The sequence below is a fragment of the Globicephala melas genome, chromosome 10, assembly GCF_963455315.2.
Source record: "Globicephala melas chromosome 10, mGloMel1.2, whole genome shotgun sequence".
Classification (NCBI taxonomy): domain Eukaryota; kingdom Metazoa; phylum Chordata; class Mammalia; order Artiodactyla; family Delphinidae; genus Globicephala; species Globicephala melas.
Window position 1 is genome coordinate 44,738,906 of NC_083323.1, and position 21,106 is coordinate 44,760,011.

At 42.3% G+C, this 21,106-nt stretch overlaps 1 protein-coding gene across 1 annotated transcript in view; it reads right to left on the bottom strand.

The window, feature by feature from the left end:
- The window catches only part of TRHDE (thyrotropin releasing hormone degrading enzyme), a 405,192-nt gene extending 386,506 nt beyond the window's left edge, over window positions 1-18,686 (bottom strand). The window contains exons 1-2 of the mRNA XM_030866254.2: window positions 16,596-18,686; window positions 5,030-5,303 (exon numbers count right to left, since the gene is read on the bottom strand). Coding sequence (XP_030722114.1) covers window positions 5,030-5,303; window positions 16,596-17,506 — 1,185 coding nt within the window. The 5' untranslated portion in view covers window positions 17,507-18,686. The remainder of the gene's footprint in view (window positions 1-5,029; window positions 5,304-16,595) is intronic.
- Window positions 18,687-21,106: the final 2,420 nt, after the last annotated feature.

Sequence of the window (21,106 nt, forward strand, 5' to 3'; positions counted from 1 at the left end):
CTTCTAATATTTTCTCAGACCCTTTCTTTTTCTCTTCTTCTTCTGGGAGCCCTGTAATTCAAATGTTGGTGCGTTTAATGTTGTCCCAGAGGTCTCTGAGACTGTCCTCAATTCTTTTCATTCTTTTTTCTTTATTCTACTCTGTGGTAGTTATTTCCACGATTTTATCTTCCAGGTCACTTTTCTATTATTCTGCCTCAGTTATTCTGCTATTGATTCCTTCTAGAGAACTTTTAATTTCATTTGCTGTGTTGTTCATCATTGTTTGTTTGCTCTTTAGTTCTTCTCGGTCCTTGTTAAACTTTTCTTGTACTTTCTCCATTCTATTTCCAAGATTTTGGATCATCTTTACTCTCATTACTCTGAATTCTTTTTCAGGTAGACTGCCTACTTCCTCTTCATTTGTTTGGTCTGGTGGGTCATTGCCTTGCTCCTTCATCTGCTGTGTGTTTCTCTGTCTTTTCATTTTGCTTAACTTACTGTGTTTGGGGTCTCCTTTTTGCAGGCTGCAGGTTCATAGCTCCCGTTGTTTTTGGTGTCTGCCCCCAGTGGCTAAGGTTGATTCAGTGGGTTGTGTAGGCTTCCTTGTGGAGGGGACTGGTGCCTGTGTTTTGGTGGATGAGGCTGGATCTTGTCTTTCTGGTGGGAAGGACCACGGCCAGTGGTGTGTTTTGGGGTGTCTGTGACCTCATTATGATCTTCAGCAGCCTCTCTGCTAATGGGTGGGGTTGTGTTCCTGTCCTAGTTGTTTGGCATAGGGTGTCCAGCACTCTAGCTTGCTGGTCATTGAGTGGAGCTGGGTCTTAGCATTGAGATGGAGACCTCTGGGAGAGCTTTCGCTGTTTTGATATTATTTGAAGCCAGGAGGTCTCTGGTGGACCAATGTCCTGAACTCAGCTCTCCCACCTCAGAGGCACAGGCCTGACACCCAGCTGGAGCACCAAGATCCTGTAAGCCACATGGCTCAGAAGAAAAGGGAGAAAAAAAGAAAGAAAGAAAGAAAAGTAAATAAAATAAAATAAAGTTATTAAAATTTAAAAAATTATTAAAAATAAAAAAAGTAAAACGTAATAAAAGAAAAGAAAGAAAGAAGAAATGGAAAGACAGAGCGCTAGGACAAATAGTAAAAGCAAAGCTATACAGGGCTTCCCTGGTGGCGCAGTGGTTGAGAGTCCGCCTGCCGATATAGGGGACATGGGTTCGTGCCCTGGTCTGGGAAGATCCCACATGCCGCGGAGTGGCTGGGCCCATGAGCCATGGCCGCTGAGCCTGCGCGTCCGGAGCCTGTGCATCCAGAGCCTGTGCTCCGTGACGGGAGAGGCTACAGCAGCGAGAGGCCCATGTACCACAAAAATAAAAAAGCAAAGCTATACAGACAAAATCACACAAAGAAGCACACACATACACACTCACAAAAAGAGAAAAAGGAAATAAAAAATATATATCTATATATATATTTTTAAAAAAGGAAGGGAGCAACCAAATCAATAAACAAATCTACCTATGATAGTAAACTCTAAATACTAAACTAAGATAAACATAAAACCAGAAACAAATTAGATGCAGAAAGCTAACCCCAAGTCAACAGTTGCTCCCGAAGTCCACCGCCTCAATTTTGGGATGATTCGTTGTCTATTCAGGTATTCCACAGATGCAGGGTACATCAAGTTGATTGTGGAGATTTAATCCGCTGCTCCTGAGGCTGCTGGGAGAAATTTCCCTTTCTCTTGTTTGTTCGTACAGCTCCTGGGGTTCAGCTTTGGATCTGGCCCTGCCTCTGCATGTAGGTCGCCTGAGGGCATCTGTTCTTCCCTCAGACAGTATGGGGTTAAAGAAGCAGCTGATTGGGGGCTCCGGCTCACTCAGGCTGGGGGGAGGAAGGGGTACAGAATGCGGGGCGAGCCTGCGGCGGCAGAGGCCAGCATGACATTGCAACAGCCTGAGGTCCCGTGCGTTCTCCGGGGGAAGTTGTCCCTGGATCACGGGACCCTGGCAGTGGCGGGCTGCACAGGCTCCCAGGAGGGGAGGTGTGGATAGTGACCTGTGCTTGCACACAGGCTTCTTGGTGGCGGCACCAGCAGCCTTAGCATCTCATGCCCGTCTCTGGGGTCTGTGCTGATAGCTGTGGCTTGCGCCCGTCTCTGGAGCTCGTTTAGGCGGTGCTCTGAATCCCCTCTCCTCACGCATCCTGAAACAATGGTCTCTTGCCTCTTAGGCAGGTCCAGACCTTTTCCCGGACTCCCTCCCGGCTAGCTGTGGCATACTAGCCCTCTTCAGGCTGTGTTCATGCAGCCAACCCTGGTCCTCTCCCTGGGATCTGACCTCCGAAGCCCGAGCCTCAGCTCCCAGCTCCCACCCGTCCAGGTGGGTGAACAGACAAGCCTCTCAGGCTGGTGAGTGCTGGTCAGCACCAATCCTCTGTGTGGGAATCTGTCTGCTTTGCCCTCCGCACCCCTGTCGCTGCACTCACCTCCATGGCTCCAAAGCTTCCCCCTCTGCCACCCGCCGTCTCCGCCCAAGAAGGGGATTCCCAGTGTGTGGAAACCTTTCCTCCTTCACGGCTCCCTCCCAGAGGTGCAGGTCCCGTCCCTATTCTTTTGTCTCTGTTTTTCCTTTTTTCTTTTGCCCTACCCAGGTACGAGGGGAGTTTCTTGCCTTTTGTGAAGTCTGAGGTCTTCTGCCAGCGTTCAGGCGGTGTTCTGTAGGAGTTGTTCCACATGTAGATGTATTTCTGATGTATTTGTGGGGAGGTAGGTGATCTCCACGTCTTGCTCCTCTGCCATCTTGAAGGTCTCCCCAGAAAACCAGGTTTTATACTTTAGTTCCACAGTTGATAAACAAGGGTTCCCAATGGCAATTTTCCTTTTTACTATTCTTAGTATTTTTAGATTGTAGAGCAAATTTTTATTTCAGTTGACCTTCCAATGTTCTCTGGTAGCATGTTTTATCTTTTCCACATAAAAATAAGTAGGAATTTTTTAATGTTTACTAATTACTTGAATTCTTGAATTCTTAACTCTAATAAAAGTCACATCTAAATAATTAGGGTGTGTCCTGGTTTTAAATATGGATCACTTAGCAACAAGCATAATTGTATACAGCTGAGAATAGTTTTAGGATATTTTAAAGAAATCATACTAGGAAAAACACTTCCAATGTACCCTATGCTCCTAACAGACCCACATCAAGTAGTCAGTCATCAACTTTTGAAGATGTATAAGGGAATGATATGTCATTTTCTGTGTATGGTCCAACATGTATAGCCTTGAAGTATCCATAGGAGACATCAACAAACATCAGAGGAATTCAACATACCAAATAAGAAGTCCAAAAGAGTAAAATATCTTTTTTCTAGCCTTCTACAGCCAGCATTTAAGGTACTGTTTTAATGATTATGTAGATTAATTCACTATACACAGTTCTTTAATAATGGCATTAATTTTGTATGCAGGCAGATTTTATTTTTTAAATGGGTTCCACAGTGATTTAAATTGAAAGTAACGGTGAGAAAAATTTATTTAGCCAAACCCATTATTCAATATTTAGGCTGTTATGGAGCTATGAACTTCCTACAAAATAAGAATATAGATTTCTGTACACTTCTTCTGTTATGTTTGAGCAACACCAAATATGATGGCCACCGGATGGACAGAATCATTACCTGAATTCTCATATCGACACACAGGTGAAATGGTGAAACAGAGCTCCTAGGGCATGGGGAGGGGGGCAGGGTGGGTAGAGTCCCAAGTTTGGGATCAGACCAATAGAAGTTTTTCTTGCAGCCCTACCACTTGCTTACTTTTTACTCTGGTAAAGTTACTTCATCTCTTTAAATCTAAATTCACTTTATTCACTTGGAAAAATGGAATTATAATACCTTGCTTTAGGGTTGACATGAAAATTAAAATAAATGAATATTTATTGTGTAGGCCATTGAAATGAGGAGAAAGTTCTTAAGAGGCATGACCTGACTTAATCTAACGCAATACAGTAACATGTAAAAAGTGCCTAGAACACCATGCTGTTATAAATGTTAATGATCCTAAAGAATCCAACTGATTCTTGTTATAAATTTAATACAGAGAGTGAATTCTCTAGGCTTCCCTTATATCACCCTTCTCTAAGTACATATTTCTATACACTTGCATACTACGGGCTAAAAGAAGCTTTGTACCTTACAGAAATTCTAGCACACTGGCAGAAGAACTTACGTACAAAAATGTTCACTGAGCATTGTTGTTAATCAATGAAAATCAGAAAAAAATTAAAATGTTCATTTATAGGAGGATGACAAATTTTGATATATTCACTCAACCATTCTATTCAGATAAACCACAAAAACAAAATTTTAAGCAAAAAATAAAAAAGTTGCAGAATGATATCTATAATATAAAACCACTTATATGAAATTTTAAAGCATGCAATGTATTGTAAATAGATTTATACTTAATAATTAATAATATACTTAATAATTGTGTGATAAGGTGCATGGAAATGGCAAAATCCAAATTCAGGGCAAGGCAGGAGGTAGGAAGCAAGGCAATGAGATCAGGCAGGTGTCCAAAGAGGGCTTCAACTCTATCCAATATGCTTTACTTTCTCAAAAAACAAATTAGACTGAAGCAAAGATGGTAAAATGTTTAGATTCTATAGAGCTGGCTAGTAGAAGGTTATTATATTATTCTCCACATTTTCCGTATATTTGAAATATTTTACAGTAAAAAGAAGCTTTACCATCATGTAAATAAAAAGAGGCAATTTCCCATAACAGACAATAGTTGTTCCAGAGATACTCAGGCTATGAAGAAGGACAGGAATGGCAGGGGTGGGGAGGTGATTAAAGTAATAAGAGGGCTGGGTATAGAAGAGAAGCTCCTCTCTGACTCTGAAACCAGGAAGATAATTTTCCTTCCAAGGATTAAGGAAAGAATTCAGCTATGTAAGTTGTGAAGAGAATAGAAATGATTCATTGTTAATCCAGAAATCAGTGTACATTATCCAGAAACAACATTAAGCTTGAAATACTTACTACAACCCCGGTCTTGGTGGTAGTTTCTCTGTATGTGAAGTTGCAAATTGCCCAGGCTAAATAATACGTGGACATGAGAGGGGTCTGTGAAAAGTGATCCGTAACCCATCCATCTTCCTCAAACACAGAAGTTTCCACCGGCATATTGGATAAAGATAAATAGGTTGCTTGATGCTTGATGCTGATTTTGAAAGTAGCCTTGTAGATTGGCTCATCAAAACAAGGAAATGCCTTTCTGGCATGTGTAGGCGAAAACTGAGTAACGCCAAGGAACCTGGAAAAAAGAAAATGACATTCTCAATTACATTTGTGGCTTGAGTTAAGTTATAACCACTTTATATGCTTCTGCTTATAAAATAATATGCTTTAGCAAAATTACGAGACAGTTTTTTTCTGAATCAAACTTACGTGCATGAATAGCATGGAAGCATACTTCATACATATTTCCACAACAATGAAAATTCTTCAAGGAACTTTTGTCTCAACTAAAGGAAATTCTCTAAACCCAGAGCCATGCTTATTAGACAAAATATTACACTTTACAGAAAAACAACTCATCATCATAGTGGCAAGTACTGGAAAATAATGGTTCTCCTTTTTGGTATGCCTCAGTCTCCTCTCCGAAACTGTACAACCAGTAAAGACAACGAAATCAAAATCCAAAACTTGTCATCAGATACAAGTAGGGCATAGACCATCACTGAGAAACATCTATGTCCTCAAATCTCAGGCTCAAATGGCCTGATTTTGTTAAGGAAAAGCATTTTGAAATCTGACAAAACTTGGTCTGCATTCTGGCTCCACAACATTTCTTAGCCGAATCATCTTGGATGATTGCTAAATTTCCCTAAGGTGTACATGTTCATTGCTTAAAAGGAAATAATCATGCCTAACTTAAAAAGCATTGTAAAGCTTAGTAGAATGGAAAAGGGGATGTAAAGCACCTATCACTGTGAATAGATGAACAGCACCCAGAAGGCAGTTAACAAGCAGCAGCCACTGATTCACAATATCTTCAACCTTTCCTGGAGTGCTATAATATACATTTACATAGAATAATCCAGATACCGTTGGTTTTTACCACCCATGATATATATTTACTATATAAATTATATGTTAATATAATAAAGTAAATTAATAAATATCTATATAATAAATACATCAATGTGTGCACATATATATATAAAATATTTAATGCCCTCAAGTTTTCAGATCAAGCTGCAAAGTTGCATCTCATTAAAACTCCAGAAGCACCCTCTACATTCTTTCACTGTTATGGTTACAAATCAAAACACTCAAACTAAGTACTTGAAAAAGGACACACTTTTAACTTAAAAATGGGGCCATTATTTATGAAAACATTCATGACATAAATTAATTAAACTTTTAAATATGATATTAGTTAAAACTGGACGTAAGTCAATAACAGACCCTTCATAAAACATTACTGAGTGCTACAAGTCATTTCTTTAAAAGGCTCTTTCCCCATAGTAGTTCTGCCACCCCTCCCCTCTCCATCATCCACAGTGTTCATGGTTAATCTCACACGGCACTTTCCCGCTGAGCCAAAACTTGGCCTTAAAATTATTCTCAGCACAGCACTTCAGGCAGTTACTACCGATCAGTAGGTGTTGACATGTGTATTGAATCTTACTGGCTATCCCTGGCTCAAACCATGAAATGTAAATGTTTATACTTTTTTAAAATTATGAAGCTTACATGCATTATTGAAGGCTTACTTTTTAAAAGTTTAGTTTTGAAACAGAGAAAACTAGAACAGAGAAAAATAAGTTTTCAAGATTAATTGTATATTTATTCTGAGAGAGGGGAATTGAGAATTACCTTGAAATAGTACTGGGCTGCTGCATACCAGGCTTGGATAAATCACTTAACTACCTGAGTCTATTTTTTCATTAGTAGAAGGAAAATAATATTTTCTAGGCCTCCCTTACAAAACTGTCGAGATGATAAAATGGGGTAATGTATAGGAAAGAAGTTTTAACTATAAATCTTCAGAAAAATATAAGGTTAAAGTTGGAAGCAATCCTAGAAACAAATTGTCCAGCTCTCGTAAATTCCTAAAATGAGAAAGTAGCTCCAGTAGGGTTAAGCGATTTCTCCAAAGTTACACAGGCAATTAGCGCAAAGCCGGGTCTAGAATTCACATTTTCTGTGTATGAGTAAAAGGTAATTTTATTTCAAAAACAGTAAAATTAATCTTTAGCCATAATTTATAAACAATGTTTTAATTTGACTATTGGTAATAAAGGTTCTTCTTTCCAAACTTGCCAGCATCTTGGTAATATTTTTCCTATTTTCTACTGACAGTAATGTAGTTCTTGCTTAACGGAGTGTCAGTAACTTTTAATTAAGATGCACCCATTTACAATTTGCACGTGCTTTTGTCTTACATATGTGCTTGAATCTCATCTTTCTTATTAAAATGTCCACTGAGCTTTATATTTCTTTACTGAGGCTATTTAAAAGATACCTATGGAATTTAATATATGAGGAAAAGTGTTCCCTTTTAACTTTCAAGTACCTGAGAAATCCAATTCCAGTCATTGAGCAAATAGATATTGTCTGCTATGTGTGATTTTCACTCTATTAGGTGTGTGGTAGGATTTTTTTTTTTTTTAAAGATATAACCATTTTTGTCCTTAAGGCCTTTGCAATCTACCTGAAAAGGGAAATATATATAATACATAAGAAACAACTAATAATACTAGGGGAAAGTTCTGCAAGAGTTCAACAGAGAGGCTGTACTTAGAGTGTATTAGTCATTAAGTAAAAAATCAAAGGTGTCTTTGGTATTCAGTAATTAAAGGGTAGGAATTTATTAGATGTAGAAGATCTAAATACCTCTGGGCTAATGAGAAATTAATAAACCAAATATTTATGCAGAAGAATCATGTTGTGCTCAAGTCTCTTTTTGCCTCATATAGTAAGTAAATATGTTAGTAAGGCTAGCAATTTAAATAGCTGATTCTCAGAGTTGAAAGGAACTATAAAGATCATCTAGTGACTTTTTCTGCAATTAATATTCTTAATGAATTCCTACACACAGTATATATCTATGCACTGAGGGCCACATATATTTGATAATGTCTAAATGAGGAAATACCAATTTCACAGTCTGGCACCTGAGGACGATTGCAATTGAATTTCAATTCAGTATTTAGCAAATCAAAACAAGCCCCTTGGAAACAAGAGCAGTTGGACTAGATTACACCTAGGGTCTTTTCCAAGCTTGAGATCCTATAACTGAACAAAAATTTAAAATAAAATATTCCCTGAATTTGATGAGATGTTTTTAAAATATTAAATTACGTTACTGCTAAATGGCTTTTTGCTACAAGATCTATTATAACGCATTTGCTTTTCTTAGTCACCATTTTTAAGTGTTCAACGCTGTGGAGAAAATGATAAATAGATGTGCTTCCTTCCCTCAAAGAGTTTATACTCCAATAAAATAAATAAAACATATGCCTAAACAGGTATCGTACAAAAAGACATGACAACGAGGGAAAATGCATGAAGAAATTACATCTTCCAAAGCAAGGTTTCTCAACCTTGGCACTACTGACTTTTTTTTTTTTTTAATGTTAAGTATTGGTGATTCAGTGGTAGAATTCTCGACACTACTTACATACGAGGGTGGATAACTATTCTTTGTCGGGGCCATCTTGTGCTTAGCAGCATCCCTGGCTTCTACCACTAGATGCCAGTAGCACCCCCTCTCTCCCGCTGTGACAACTGAAACGTCTCCGGACATTGCAGATGTCCCCTGGGAGGCAGAACTGAGCCCGCTGAGAACCACCAGTCTTAACTGAAGGAAGGCTTTATGGAGGAGGAAGCGTAAATTCCTGGGTAGTAAGGGTCACAGACACATTGGAGGAGTGAGCCAATTGACTACTGGTAGCACAGAAATAAACCTTTAAAAAAGTTTTGCCTCACATACGAAGTTCGCACCCTGTCTGCTTTCTTCCAGGTTCCCATTTTCTCGGAGCCCAGTGTTGCCGTCTACCTCGAACACCTACCTCTCTCACCCTTGATAGTCTCCTTTCTAACAAAGAGAGCCAGTTTCAGGCTCAGTGCCCCCAACAGGCAACAGTGTCTGTTGGACTTCAGAAACATAATCTTGTCTTCGCTGCGTATATTTTATGGTTGCCTTCAACTGGCGGAAGTGAGACTGCTTTCCTGCTTACCGTCAGTAGAAACGCCAGAGACCTCTAGCGAAAGGGATTCGGAGCAGAAAATAATGAGTTTGGTTTCTGAGCAAATTTCAGGTGGAGTTTGAGGTGGTAGCAGTACATCAGGTAGAAAAAAATACAAAAAATTAATTAAAAATAGAGAACATTTTAATATAGAGTAAGGATGTGAAATACCTATGTAAATACAGCAAGAAATAAAACAGTAGGAGGCTGAAGGTAATGGGGAAGAGCATTTTGTTGTCTACTTTTCTCCTGCTTTTTCTCAAACAAAATCATTTGTATCTTTTAAGGAATCCCTCTATTATCATAAAAACATTCCACCTCCAAAAGTGACATCCTGGAAGTGTTATTCCAAGAATGTCACTTTAGCATAACTAGAAAAATATGAATAATATACATGTATTTTAATGCTCTTCCATCTAAAATAAATTACTTGATTTCTTAACAACTTGTCTATTTGACATTTTGGTTGAGCTAAGAAGTAGAGCTTAAAGCTCTATGTTGCCTCTTAAGGATACAGAGAATTGATTTCTTCTTATTTCTGCGGAAGTTCAACTAGGCAAGCTACTTGTGTCAAGTCATTATAAGATTCAGCAGAAGTAATGCATTAACGTTGGTTGATATTGCCAACAAATTACAGTATATGATACAATTTCTGTTCCATTATTTTCAGTTTGCCTTTTCATCAGGTTAAAATATGCAGAAGAAACAAACATTTGCATAACACTGCTAGTATTCAGATTGATTCATGTTTCATTGCAGAGCCCACCAAAACCAAGAGAACCTCAAAAATGGCAAGGCGTTTTTGAGGAGTTTCCATTTTGACCACATCTATGCAGACCACACATACAGCACAGTGAAAAATGCTCTTTGAACTTGCTTCTATCGCAATTGCAATTTGCCTACAGTTGCAATAGTTTAAAATTGGTAATTAAAAACTCCCAAGATCGAAAGAAGTGATCCAGTGGATCATCCAGCTACTATTCAACTGTTTCCAGGAACTGAGCAAAGTTACAGGATCATGGAAGTTACACGTCCCATTTAAAGTTAAGGTTGTTAATCAAAATGCAAATTATTACTCAATGACAAAACATTTTAAGCCAAAATGGGTCGTTGTTTAGACTCTGTGTTTTTATGTACTTCAATAAGTCAGTAAAACTCTGCCATTTCAGAAGAGAAGTGTTCCTGCTGAATATTCAGTGCTATAAGCAAGCACGTAGTCTATTGTTTTTTAAATAACCATTCTAGTAAACTAAAAACATAATGCAATAATGCCAGCAAAATGTATGTAGGAAGTGGTGCACATGTGAATAATCGTGTTATAAAAACAGAGCATAAAATTCATAATTGTTTTCATTTTTATACACTACTGTTATCGAAAATGAGCACCGAGTACTTGATCACCATTGATGAAGAGTATTACGAATGCACTAAAATTACTTTCCTGTGCCATAATATTAGGTTTTCATAAGAATAAATAAACTAGTGTCTACGATTCATTTCTTTAATAGTGGAAAGAGAAAAAGTATTATGTAAGTATTATAAAGTACTACTACTGGTGGAACTCACAAAGTCTTGAAAACAGTATCTAACAACTGATGTGCCTTTCCCTTGGTACTTGGAGCTTTTCTTTTCCTGTACTAGCTTCCAGTGACAAGGAAGGCACCCTCCTGACCCTTTGGTAGCTGGTTTGCTGACAGAGAGCAGGGCCATAATCAGAGTTGTGAGTTCCTTTTGTTTCACACACTCTTCCCAGTCCCTCAATCCTCTCCATCTCAGTGTCTGGACCAAGCATGGAGCTTCTCTAGCTGTGAAATACCACAGCCTTTCTCTTCTCTTCCTTCTTCACTGTGGAAGGGCTCTGCTTCTTCCTCTCCCCCATCTTTTGAACTCTGCATAGGGGGGCAAAACAAACAGCAGTGGAAGGGATGTCCACAGTGACCATTTCCCACTGTCTTGCTAGTAAGGGGAAACCTAAGGCAAAAACATTGAGCCTAAATGACCTTGTACCAGCTCTAAGGGTAGATGTCCAGTCATGTAATAGTATAATCGTATTTCATACCCACAAACGTGCTTACTAGTTGTCAGACACCATTCTAAGTGCTTTATTACTTTACTCATGTAATCCTCACAAATAACCCCATGAAAGAGGATATCATTATCCTCATTTTCCAGATAAGAATACCAGACGCAGAACATTTAGGAAACTTGGCCAAGGTCATAAAGCTAATAAACGGCAGAGTCAAGACATAAATCGAGGCAGTCTGGTTCCAGAGTCCCTGAACATACACACACACACACACACACACCCCCCTTGCCACCCAGCAACACAACTAAAAGTGGCTCGCTTATTCTTAAAGAGATAAAAAGTAACCAACAGTGGCAATTTTACAACTTGATTCTTTTTCCATCCTATGATTCTTTTTTTTTGGTTTTTTTTTTTTTTTTTTTGAGTGTGTAGTCATGAGGAAAGATCCGAATACTTAAACTAAAACTTCACCCGGCAAATCAAAGCAGGTTTGCACTGGGAGGAATCCATTCTCCCCCGTCCCTGCACAACTGTTGCCGCCGGAGCTCCTTAAACCCTGGGGCCCCTTGTTTATTCAGAGACTGAGAAGGCACACTTGGAGGCAAGGAGGGCAGGAGTGGGGAGCCTGGGACCCTCCCCCTCAATTCAGCCCCACTCAGTAAGATCTTGTCAGTCTTATTTCACTCTCACAGCCCACTCACCAGCATCCAGCTGTGCCTGTCTGTGAATCATTTCAGATTGTCCAAAGAACTGGGAAGGGCAAGAAGTGTTTTGCATCTTTATATTCTCTCAAATCCTATGTAGCAAAATTCTGTTGGAGAGAGCAGCCACTCTCTAGTGGCAAAAAGCAGGATTGCATGGGTCTTTGAGAAACTCTGGAAGAATCAGCCACTACTGTAAGTTTGAAAGGATATAAAGGACACACAAAGAATTAAAAGGACGATAAGGTGATGATCATGGCTGGTGGGTAGGAGGATGAGCCTGGGGCTATAGAGGGATGCCCTTCTTTACAGACTGTCAAACACTTATGAGTTAAAGGTAGACTATTTCTTCTTCACTCTTTTTATACCATTCTTTACAGCCATGCTTAAAGAAGTGAGTCCTATTCTTAAAGAGACAAATATCTTTATGTCATCATCAAATGTCATCATCATCCTCAAGCAAACCTAAACTGTTGCCCTGTACTGTTGTCTCAAGCCCAACCACATACACGGTGGCAAAAACTCATTTGAGGAAATAAATATGTTATGCAAATCCAACACAGGGAAACCAGTCACAGGTCTATCTTTGCTTGAAAGAGATCCAGAGCATGTAGGCCCTGTTTAGAGTTGTTTTGAATAAATAAAAACACAGGCAAATTAATTTAACTCTTTCAGAAATAAGGTATACTCTATTACTATCCAAGGTGATCAAAAGCACAGCAAGACAAACACCAATTGTATGGATTTTCCTCCCTGAATAAGTGATTATTAAATGGTCCAAACTTTCTTTCCCCCAATAGTTTCTAGATTTAGTTTACTGGTGGCATTTTGAATTGTGACCAAAATCCAACACTGGACTCAGTGTGGCCATATGGTTATGTATGCAGTGACAAGAAAACAATGAGCTAAGTCCATTAAGGAATCACATAAAAAGTTTTCAAAGAAACAAACCATTCTCCCAGATTTTTCAGTTCCGAGCCCTCTTTAGAAGGGCAAAAAGCCATTTACTTCAACTTGCTCATATAGAGATATCTCCTCAGCAGAGTAAGTGGAGAAATGGGGCTGCTTTCAACATAAAAACAACATGGTGGTTTTCTTGTTTTTATTAAATACCATGATTATTAATTCACTCCAGAAAAAGTACAAGGCACCAAACCATGTATGCTGATACCACAAATGATCAATGACTACCCATAAAATCCTCTATGCTCTCCACAAGATTTTTGCAAAGGAGTTTTTGGCAATTCTCTTTGAGAACCACAATTTTATCTTCTCATTTTACTTGGAGATCATGGTTTCTCTCTAAATAACCCTTGACAGAAAAAGACCTCCTTTTCTCATCCTGTCTTCTGTCACTGTGGCATGTCACAGACCCAAAGTTTGTCACAGAAAAACAGTCTCCCTTTTGAAAGTGAATAAAATGTTCATTTACTTTGGGTAAATTTCCTCTTTCAATCCGGCCATCTGGATCTAAATTAAGGTACCCTACTTTGAACATGGGTATGCTCGCCATCTGGCTGCCCCAAAGCGGCAATTACTTCAGGTAAAGGAAGACTTTGCCTAATTCTAAGCAAGTATATTCTACTATAGGATATTATGGCATCTGCCTGCTGCCCACCTACCTGAGGGACAAGGGAGTATATATTGCCTAACAGAGGTAATTTACTCTGCAATTTAATCTGCTGTGTGTTAAGCATTTCAAATTTAAGAGAATTATTTTTAATATTCAACAAGTGGTGAATTTCCCTTTAGCCAAATGATTAACTGAGAATAAAAGATGTGCCTCAAGTGGAGAAGCCTCAGGTTCTAACCGGGAGCCTGTCTTCCAACATTTATTTTAATATGGGAACCGGGAGAGGCAAGTCTTCCCTGTAGAACAAAACCAGGGAAGCTTCAAAGGGTCAAAGGCATACAGCACATAGTGAAGTCTAATTTTCCTGCCTGACCCAAAGTACATCTCTCAGACTTCTGAGGAGCGAGTCAAAGAATCAGATTGATTATTAACAAGTTGTTTCCACATAGACTAAGTAAGGTAGACTGAATGGTAGTATTGATCTTTTTCAATATTTCAGGTTGCTCATTGTGACTCCCCATTGCCAGATTAAATATTTATTTTCATTCCAGAAATTATCTGATAAATTGGCAAAAATTCTGACTAACTAAAGACCAAGATACGTAATCACTAATCAAATGAAAATTTAGAGTTTGCATTTATGTCCTTTTGGAATGAAGGGGAAAAAAGAGGAACAAGTACTTTCTCTAAGAGGCTGTTTAGAAATAAAATCATCCTGGGATCTCCAGAAACAGCAAATCCTGCACAACTATTGGGATGCAGAGTTTAGCCACAGGTACACTAGGTTAAACTCTCAACCATCTTTGGGGAAAACTGAACGAGAGAGTTTGAATACAAATATGCACTAGGGTACAAGAAATCAGTTATAGGTCACGCGGGAACATCTGGTCTTTTTAAGAGTCCTGTTCATTTGAAAGCACTGACCAAAACAAGCTCAGTTCCACCAAATGTATTTTGGCATGGCTCAAAAAACAGGACTTTCTGGAAGTATTTATTTCACCACAGCAAGATTTATCAGTAATGATATGCAACTCCCACTACTGACATTTTGACATAACATGCAAATGTGCCTTCTATGCTTTTCCCCCAAATTTGATATGATCGTGGATTTTCTTTTTAATCCTTTTAATCTGTATTCTTTAGAATATGTCAGAGAAAGTGGTGGGAGGGGGTTTAAATTATCCACATCTGATCTTAGGAGTTTGAAAGTGAATAATTTATACATTCACTTATAGGAGACTTTAATTATCATACAACCACTAAAGCATTGGACAATTTATTTAGATGAGGCTACACCACAGGACTACTAACACTTTTGTGTTCTCTTATAACACACTGAAATTTCCCTAGCCTCTTATACTATATCAGCTTCTTCTGAGAGCTTCCAGACATCATGAGCCCTGGTCCAGGGATCAGAAAACCAAAATTTGAGTCCCAGCTCTCCACTGCCAAACCTGCTGACCTCAGGAGCCCTGGACTGCTCTGATCCCAAGTTTTCTGCTGTTGTGAGACTCTCTTGAGAACAGGGGAGGCTCTGCCAGTGGCATCATTACTCATCTCCAACCTGCCTCCACTCCGAAGGTTGTTGACTTCATTTTTAAGTTCATTTTGGTTATTCCCTGGCCCTACAGCCATTTAATTAATCAAAGTTATTTTAAATGCAATGGGCTAGGGCAAAAAAGCAAGAATCACTTGTTTATTCATTCAACAACATGCTTGAGAGCTTACACCACAGGACACTCATAACATGAGTGGGCACTCTATGTGCCAAGTACAGAGTTAAGTGCTTTTCAATGCATTTACTCGTGGACACCTGCAACGATCCTATGTGGATATTATTATTATTATTTCCCCAAGTTAAAACTAAAAGTATAGGTTCTGCAGCCAAACTGCCTGAGCCTAAAACCTGCTTTGCTGGCTCACGATGTTACAAGTTACTCGACTTCTTGGTGCCTCCCCATTTCCCCATCTGTACAATAGGGAGTGTTGACAGCATCTATCTCATGGGGTTCTTGTGAGATTGAGTTAATACAGGATGCTCATTAAGCACTAGAGGCTGTTATTGTCAGGAATTGGTGACTTAGCTTAATCAGCTTCCTCAAGCCTTCAACACAAGTAGAGTTGCAGCCGAGATTTGAACCCAGTTCTGTTGGACTCTGAAGTCTAAGCTCTAAACAAGCGATGGAAAGCCCCACAGCCTCTCAAAAAAAAAAAGAAGAAGAAACAGAATACTGCCCAAATCTAAAAAGCATCAAAGGCACTCACTAACAAGGCATTTGAGACTGACGGTTAGCTTTCCCCCTTTCACCGCTGAAGCCATTTCCAGAGGCAGTAACTTGTGAACAAACTGCAGTCACTCTGTGTTAGGAGAGAGCTGGCAGCACAGGCAAGAAGATTTCTCGCTGGCACTGGCCATGGCAGCCGCCAGCACCACCACCAGCCCACCCCCGTCCCCTTACTCTGTCACTGGGACTGGCTCTTACTGCCCAGAATCTCAACTTCCAGTTTTGTAAAACTTCATGGAGCCAGAGCCTATCCAATACTCTGCGCCTTCCAGAAACGGGCATTGTGCGGGAGGGGAGGATCTTGCCCTGCCTGCCCTGTCCTGACATCTAACTGGGATGCGCTGCTGCCCTGGCCTCTGGGGCTCACGAATTTTCCCTCGATGCTAACTAGGCAAGCTTTTGATGTCACTCTGGCCCGACGTCGCTCAGATTACACACTACCCTTAAAAAAAAAAAAAGTTGCTGTGTGCCCCAGGCTGGCTAAGGAACTTTGATGGGGCAGGGGGTCCCAGCCTAGAGAAGGAGTGGCATTTGGCACTGGTGAGACTGGTGAGTGAGTTTGTGGAGTTGGCCGCAGGGAGAGCCCAGGCACCTGGGAGACCCCGAGAGTTCTGGGTGATGGCCATACCTCACCTTCACTTCCTTCCCCCATCCCTCGCTTCCCGGGTATCCGAAGCTAGCCCGGTCGCTGGGTGGCCGGCTGCCCGGCGGTTTCGAACAACCTGGCTGGGTGGGGCGGTGCCGGGCACCGCCTCCCTCCGTACCTTCTCTCCCCGTGGAGCACGTAGGAGCTGCGGAAGAAGCCCAGGAGCTCGTTCTCGATCAAGGCGTTGTAGATGATCTTCAGATTGTAATTCCTCTGCGCGTCCAGCGTCCTATTCAGCACCACCACCAAGACCTGGGTTGGCGGGTAGAGGAAAAAGCCGGCCACTGGGACCGCCCCGGCTACCCGGTCCTCGGCCACCTGCACCTTCTCGACCGCCACACGGGAGGCGTGCAGCACGACGTAGCGAGTGGCGTTCCGGCACGAGATCTCCACGTTGACCTCCCCGGAGAAAGTGAAGTTCTCCATGAAGGCGGTGAGCATCAGATTGTAGTGCAGCGGCTTGAGGTGGCCCGACAGGCGCAGTTGAGTCCACGGCTGCCATTGCTGCCGCTCCTCGTCCGACGGCGGCCGGGCGGACGGGGTCTCAGGGTTGGCTTCCCCGCCTGCCCCGGGCTGCGAGGAGTCTCCACCAGCATGGTGGTTGCGCCGGGCCGAACCCGGAAGGCTTTCGTTGCCGCCGCGCGCTGGGAAGCCGGCGGGGCCGCCGTCGGCGCCGGGCGGTAAGCTCGCCCCACACTCGTCGAAGCGCAAGCTGAGCAGCACCGCGAGCATGGTGACCGCGAGCAGCGCCACGATGGACACGGCGAAGGCCAGCACTAGCCGCCTGTGCACAGTGATGTGGCGCTCGGTGGTGCGGGGTCGCACCCCCATGGAGTCCGCCCACGGGTCCGAGAGGCCCCTGCCGCCGGCCCGCAGCGCGGCGTCGTTCTCCCCCATCGTGGCCGCGAAGGGTGAGCTGCTCTTCTTAGCCCCCGCCGCCTCCTCCTCCTCCTTCTTCTTCCTCTTCTTTTTCTTCTTCTTCTTTTTCTTCTCCTCCTCTTGTTCCCCCCGCTCGCCGTCCAGGGCCATCACACCGCCTCCTGCTCCTCCCCCGCCCCCTCCGGCACCTCCCGCGGGGGGCCCACCCTGTCCACCGCCAGTTCAGGCATCAGAGAGCGCACGCGGGCGGAGGGCGCCACGCCAGCTGGGACCCTGGGGAGACTGGCCCAGCTTCTTTTAAGACGGGCTCTGGCCGTAGGCGACAGCAACCTCGGCACCTCCCATCAGCCCCGCCTCTCTCCGGACACGGGCGGCGGAGGCGCGGGGCGGCGAGCTCTGGGACGCGCCCAACTTGGAAAGCGGCTCGCTCGCCCCAACGCGCGCTACTTCTCCGGCGGGCGCCGGGCTCAGGGGCACATGCTGCCCCCGCCCCTGTGCGCCTGCGGCTTCTAGCTCGCAGTCCCCTGCTTAGAGCTTTCGTCTCGCTTTCCGCGGGAGCCTTCCCGCGGGTCCTCGGCTGGCAAGTACAGAGAGCGATGGAGAAGGAAGTTAGGGCTGCCGCTTTCTCTCCCCACTCCAGCGGCGGCGTTCAGTCCTCTGGGTGGGATGTGCTCGTAGCAGCAGTGGCGACGGCAGCAGCAGCGGCGACGGCAGCAGCAGCGGAGGCGCCCGAGCCATGCACCCCGCAGGCGGGGACGAGAGGATGGCCGGAAGGAAGAAACCGGGGTGAACCAGCCCAGTGAAGTCCCAGGGCCGCAGAGCTGCGCCGGAAATCTGACCTGGAGAAGCCTTCTCCTCCAGCCTGGACACTTTAAGCAGAGGTGGCGGCATACAGCGTGAGGTTGCACAGCGGACAGTGAGCCTCCCTAGTTACGACGTTGCTCTGACCTGCGGAGATGACAAGTGAGCAGGAAGTGTCCGGCCGGGCCATCCCCTTCAGGTAGATGAAGCTCCGGGTTTGCTCTGTGTCCCTGTGGGGAGAACCTGAGTGCGTGTGTGCGAGTGAGTGTGCGTGTGTGCGCGCGTGTGTGCGTGAGCGTGTACACACAGGTTCCGGGTCTAGATTGCCAGAGCTACTCTGGCTGCATTCAGGGACTGAAACTCCCCGAGAAAGGCAAAGAAGCGAGCGAGAGAGCGCGAGGAGACTGGGAAGACGGGAGGGAGGAGAGCGGCTGAGCGGCAGAGGCAGGCGCTGGGAGATGAGAGAGCTTTTCTCCGCTCTGTCACACCAGGCACACACAGCCACAGAGGGGGTAGCTGAGCCGCGTGCAAGAAGTACCCTGTAAATCGTCAGCGCAACAAGCCCCGCAGTCACCCCTCTTCCGGACTCTTTAGCCCCACCGCGCTTCCCCGGAGGCATCGTTGGAGCCTTTGGCTATTGACGCCAAGAAGCAAAGGAAGATCCGGCTGGGGAGACGTAGCTGTCTCAGGTTTCACACCAAGCTCGCCAGAGGGTTTGGAGGATTGTATGTAAATTGAAATAAATTCTCCAAAGCCTGACTACGTATATGATACTGTGTGCTGTGTCCAGGTGTGCAGTATTAAAATAAGCGTTAGCAAGGAAACATTAGAATCCTCCGGAAGTCAAGGCTAAAGAGACAAGTTTTTTCCCATCGAAAAATTCCTGTTTTTAGATTGAGGAAATGATTAAAATCTAATACCTAAAGTGTAATATTCGGGACCACAAACTTGAGACTGAGAAAAGCTGAGGACATGAGCCCCATTACTTTAGAATGAGAACAGTGAACAAGTACATTCTGGGGTCAGTTTTTCACTTCACCTAGCCACAATTCCTTTTTTTTTTTTTTTTTTTTTTTTTGCTGTTTTCAGTGTTATCATGAAAATCGTTTAAACTTTTTTAGAACAGTTATCAATAGGAAGTGACCACTGACAGCAGGATCATCAAAACAGATTCATATACCATTGGCTGGTTATGGATTCTTGTCTAAGTTTGTAGAAGCTTTAAATATAGTGCAGAATATGTATGAGTATATGGGATATCCAGCCTATAGAATTTGGGTGAAGAACTCTAATTGGAACAATATTCAGAAAACAGCCACTCCAAAGGTAACAGCTCACAGGCAGGAGTCTCTAGTTTTTAATGAAACAAAATGTGATGGGCTTCAGAGTCAATTTTTAAAAGTGCAGAATAAAAAGAGAATGAAGTAATTCCTTTTTACACATTTCTTTCACATCTTCAAATCCTAAAGGCATTAAAAGAAAATCATGTTCCTCATTATTTTCTTACAAAAAGGAATGTTTAATGCCACCAGCTTTGAAGTCCTGAAAATATACATTAAGGTACTGTGTTTGGCTTTAAAAGCATGACCAAAGACAAGAGCCCAAAATATGCATCAACTTCAGCCTGAAAACTACTGAAAACACAGCCCTATGTTCAGTGAAGCTCTTTACCATCTACCCCCAGATGGGATACATTCCCAATGCCATACATTCTAAATGTCCATTTGAATCATTTTTTTTCGTATCTTTATTGGAGTGTAAATGCTTTACAATGTTGCGTTAGTTTCTGCTGTACAACAAAGTGAATCGGCTATATGTGTATATGTATGTATGTGTGTGTGTGTGTATATGTATATATATATATATATATATATATATATATATCCCCATATCTCCTCCCTTTTAAGCCTCCTTCCCACCCTCCCTATCCCATCCCTCTAGGTCGTCACAAAGCATCGAGTTGATCTCCTTATGCTATGCAGCAGCTTCCCACTAGCCATCCATTTTACATTTGGTAGTGTATATATGTCAATGCTACTCTCTACTTCATCCCAGCTTCCCCTTCCCCCCGTGCCCTCAAGTCTGTTCTCTACATCTGCGTCTTTTGGAGAAAAGGGAACCCTCCTGCACTGTTGGTGGGAATGTAAATTGATACAGCTATACAGCTATAGTTCTCTCACTATGGAGAACAGTATGGAGGTTCCTTAAAAAACTAAAAATAGAACTACCATATGACCCAGCAATCCCACTCCTGGGCATATACCCTCAATCATTTTTAAATGATGATAAAACGAAGTGCCAGGGTGTTTTGTTTTTTTGTTTTTTGTTTTTTTTTCTTAAGCATGTTGTATGTGGGCCGTTAGCAACAGACCACGGGAAATGCCACATTCTGTTCAAGTTACTTTTTTATGCTCTGTTTTTAAATCTCTGTGCTCTTGCTGTCCATATGTATCTGCCTGTATGCATTTTAAGAGTTGAGGAGTCGAGGTTTGTTAGTTTGTTTTCACAGAATCAGGAAACAATATAGGCAGGCAAAAAGAGCTGTGTGACTCTTCGCAGCTCACCAAACTTCTCTGACCTTAGGGTACTAATCCAGCAGTTCAGGATTATTGATCTAAAGTCCATGGATTCAACTCACTTGTATTACAAGAGGGATCTGGAACCACCCCCCAGAAGTCTGAGAACCATTACCTAAATGAAGAGGTTACCCACTAAAGGATCTTTAAGACCTTTCTGTAAAATGATATTAGTCAAGAAAAGATTCAAAGAAGGCTTTTTCTGTTCTTCTTTGTATTTTATCCGTGTACTTTTGAAAATTTCTACAAGGCAACTCTCCACGACTTCAGAATTAAAATATATTTACCAATTAGTAAAGTCTCCACCAGCTATGATTAAATTAGTGGAGGAGTTATTTTTGAGACCTAAGTGGAGTGGACACAAGCTTATTAA